At 41.5% G+C, this 2,125-nt stretch overlaps 1 protein-coding gene across 1 annotated transcript in view; it reads right to left on the reverse strand.

Annotated features, from left to right (window-relative positions):
- Window positions 1–1,622, reverse strand: part of LOC107695588 (40S ribosomal protein S3a) — a 3,448-nt gene extending 1,826 nt beyond the window's left edge. The window contains exons 1-3 of the mRNA XM_016495593.1: window positions 1,521–1,622; window positions 901–1,004; window positions 427–614 (exon numbers count right to left, since the gene is read on the reverse strand). Coding sequence (XP_016351079.1) covers window positions 427–614; window positions 901–1,004; window positions 1,521–1,582 — 354 coding nt within the window. The 5' untranslated portion in view covers window positions 1,583–1,622. The remainder of the gene's footprint in view (window positions 1–426; window positions 615–900; window positions 1,005–1,520) is intronic.
- Between the last annotated feature and the right edge of the window lie 503 nt (window positions 1,623–2,125).

Here is a 2,125-nt window from a genome sequence, read left to right on the forward strand (position 1 = left end):
CGCAGCTCGTCAGTGAACAACGGCTCTGTGTAGTTAATGCTGCTCAATGTGAAAGCCCGCAGGTGATGGAGATTTACCACTGATTACAGAACCGGCTTCACTGATAAGATGCGCGTTAAATATCGCATGCGATTTATCGTGCAGCCCTACTGCAAACCTGCAGCTTTAACGTTTGTGTCTTTTAATTCAGCTAAGAGATCACACCAGGCTGTATCATCTTCCATTGGTTACATATCTTCACCAAACTTGTAACTTTGCGTCTCCAGTCTTAAGCACTTGCATGCATTTGAACAAACGTGAACGGAACAAGAAATGTAGTATGAATGCCACTTAAAGGGGTACAACAATTTTTACTTAACAGTGTGGCTTTTCTGTAATGGCAAGCACCCTACACTGAGTAAAGGTCACGTCTTAACTTGGATTTACCTGCCACTTCTTGACCATGGAGCACATCTTATCACGGGTGAGGTCCATGCCGTGGAAGTTGGTGAGGCAGTTCTTGCCCTGCACGTCTTCTGTGACCAGCTTGAACTTGCGGAAGGCCACCTCGTCGTTCTGCAGATCAGCCAGACTGACCTCGAACACACGTCCCTTCAGACCATCAGAGGCAATTCCTAGATTACAAAGACACGGTGTCAAATTTACTGCAGTTTGTAGTACTATGATGCTTAAGGATTTGATGGGAATGTCAGGTGATCTCACAACAGTAATCAGTTTTTCATCTGGGACCGAAACTACTGTCATTATGTATTCCCACTGCAATACAGCACTTATTCGCACCAAACAATTGGGACACATGGCTCTTATTGTACAGCAAGATATGCCCTTTCCCAGCAGGGTTAACAATTCATGCTAAATCTGTGTGGAGAAACCGACACCGTGGATATAAAAAGCACTTACTGGTTCCCTGAGTCCTTGTGACCAAGGTCTTGCCCAGGTTGCGGATGTTGAACATGGCTGGTGCCTTGACATCATACCAATCCTTCTTGGAGAATGGATCCACACTGCAAGAGAAAACACGCATGTAAATACGTTTCAGAGAAAGCATTATGTTGCAATGAAGCCACATTTTCACAATTCAAATACGGACACGGCTTATATTTGCTTTGGCTGCATTATCTAAAATATGAGAAAGCACTAAATGAGCATCCAACTTCCCAACACATGTGTTCCGGCGAGTCTCAAGTCGGTAAAGTATCCTTGAAAACTACTAGCTAGCGCTCCCGGAGACACATTACGTTAGCGTGATCAGTTTGCCGAGCTAATTTTTTGCTGAAAACGAATACTTTATGAAATTTGTAGGACTAGTGCATTAGAAAACAGTACAGGACCTTACAAGCTCTGAGCTAAAGTTGTCAGAACACACCTCACAGGCCATGAATGAGCCAGTCAGGCTAGCAGGACCGCTACATACAATCTTTAATATATCGATCACACCCTACATCTATAAACAACAGTTATCCTCCAGAGTGGTTTATAACAGTGTAACGACACAGCCGAACGATTCATTTGTGACTTACATCTTCTTTTTGGCACCTTTTTTGCCACCTTTGGTCAGCCTCTTATTCTTGCCGACTGCCATGTTGAGCACAGGGAGTAAAAGAGAAGGAAATGAGGAAATACCGCGAGAATTAAAGCGACAGCGAGAAAAGACATATCTCGCGGGATTTCGTTGGCCTGTAACGCATCTAGTGTTTGCATACATGATTTCACTAATTGCGATATTTAAAAGATATTGACTGAGAAGTTACATCCAAGCACAATATTTTAGAATCATATTTACCTTTTTAATGATTCCTTATCTGCAAAACAATAATTTATATAGAATTTGAGAATCGCGTGCCAATGTACTGGGCGAAAAATAGGACGTTTAGTTATACGTAGCCTACTACTTAAAGGGATAGTTATAAAGGACTTTTGATAGTTTACCCCAAAAATAGTTTACCCTGATAACTATCATCAGTTACTCACCCTGAAGTTGATGCAAACCTATATGAGTTTCGTTCTACTGTTCAACATAAAAGAACATAATTATTTTGAAGAATGTGGGTAACCAAAGAGCTGAGAGTATGCCTAAGTAAATTATAATTTTAGGGTGAACTGTGTGTGTGTTATTTATTAATGC

The sequence above is a fragment of the Sinocyclocheilus anshuiensis genome, unplaced genomic scaffold, assembly GCF_001515605.1.
Source record: "Sinocyclocheilus anshuiensis isolate Anshui unplaced genomic scaffold, SAMN03320099.WGS_v1.1 scaffold517, whole genome shotgun sequence".
NCBI classification, from domain to species: Eukaryota; Metazoa; Chordata; class Actinopteri; order Cypriniformes; family Cyprinidae; genus Sinocyclocheilus; species Sinocyclocheilus anshuiensis.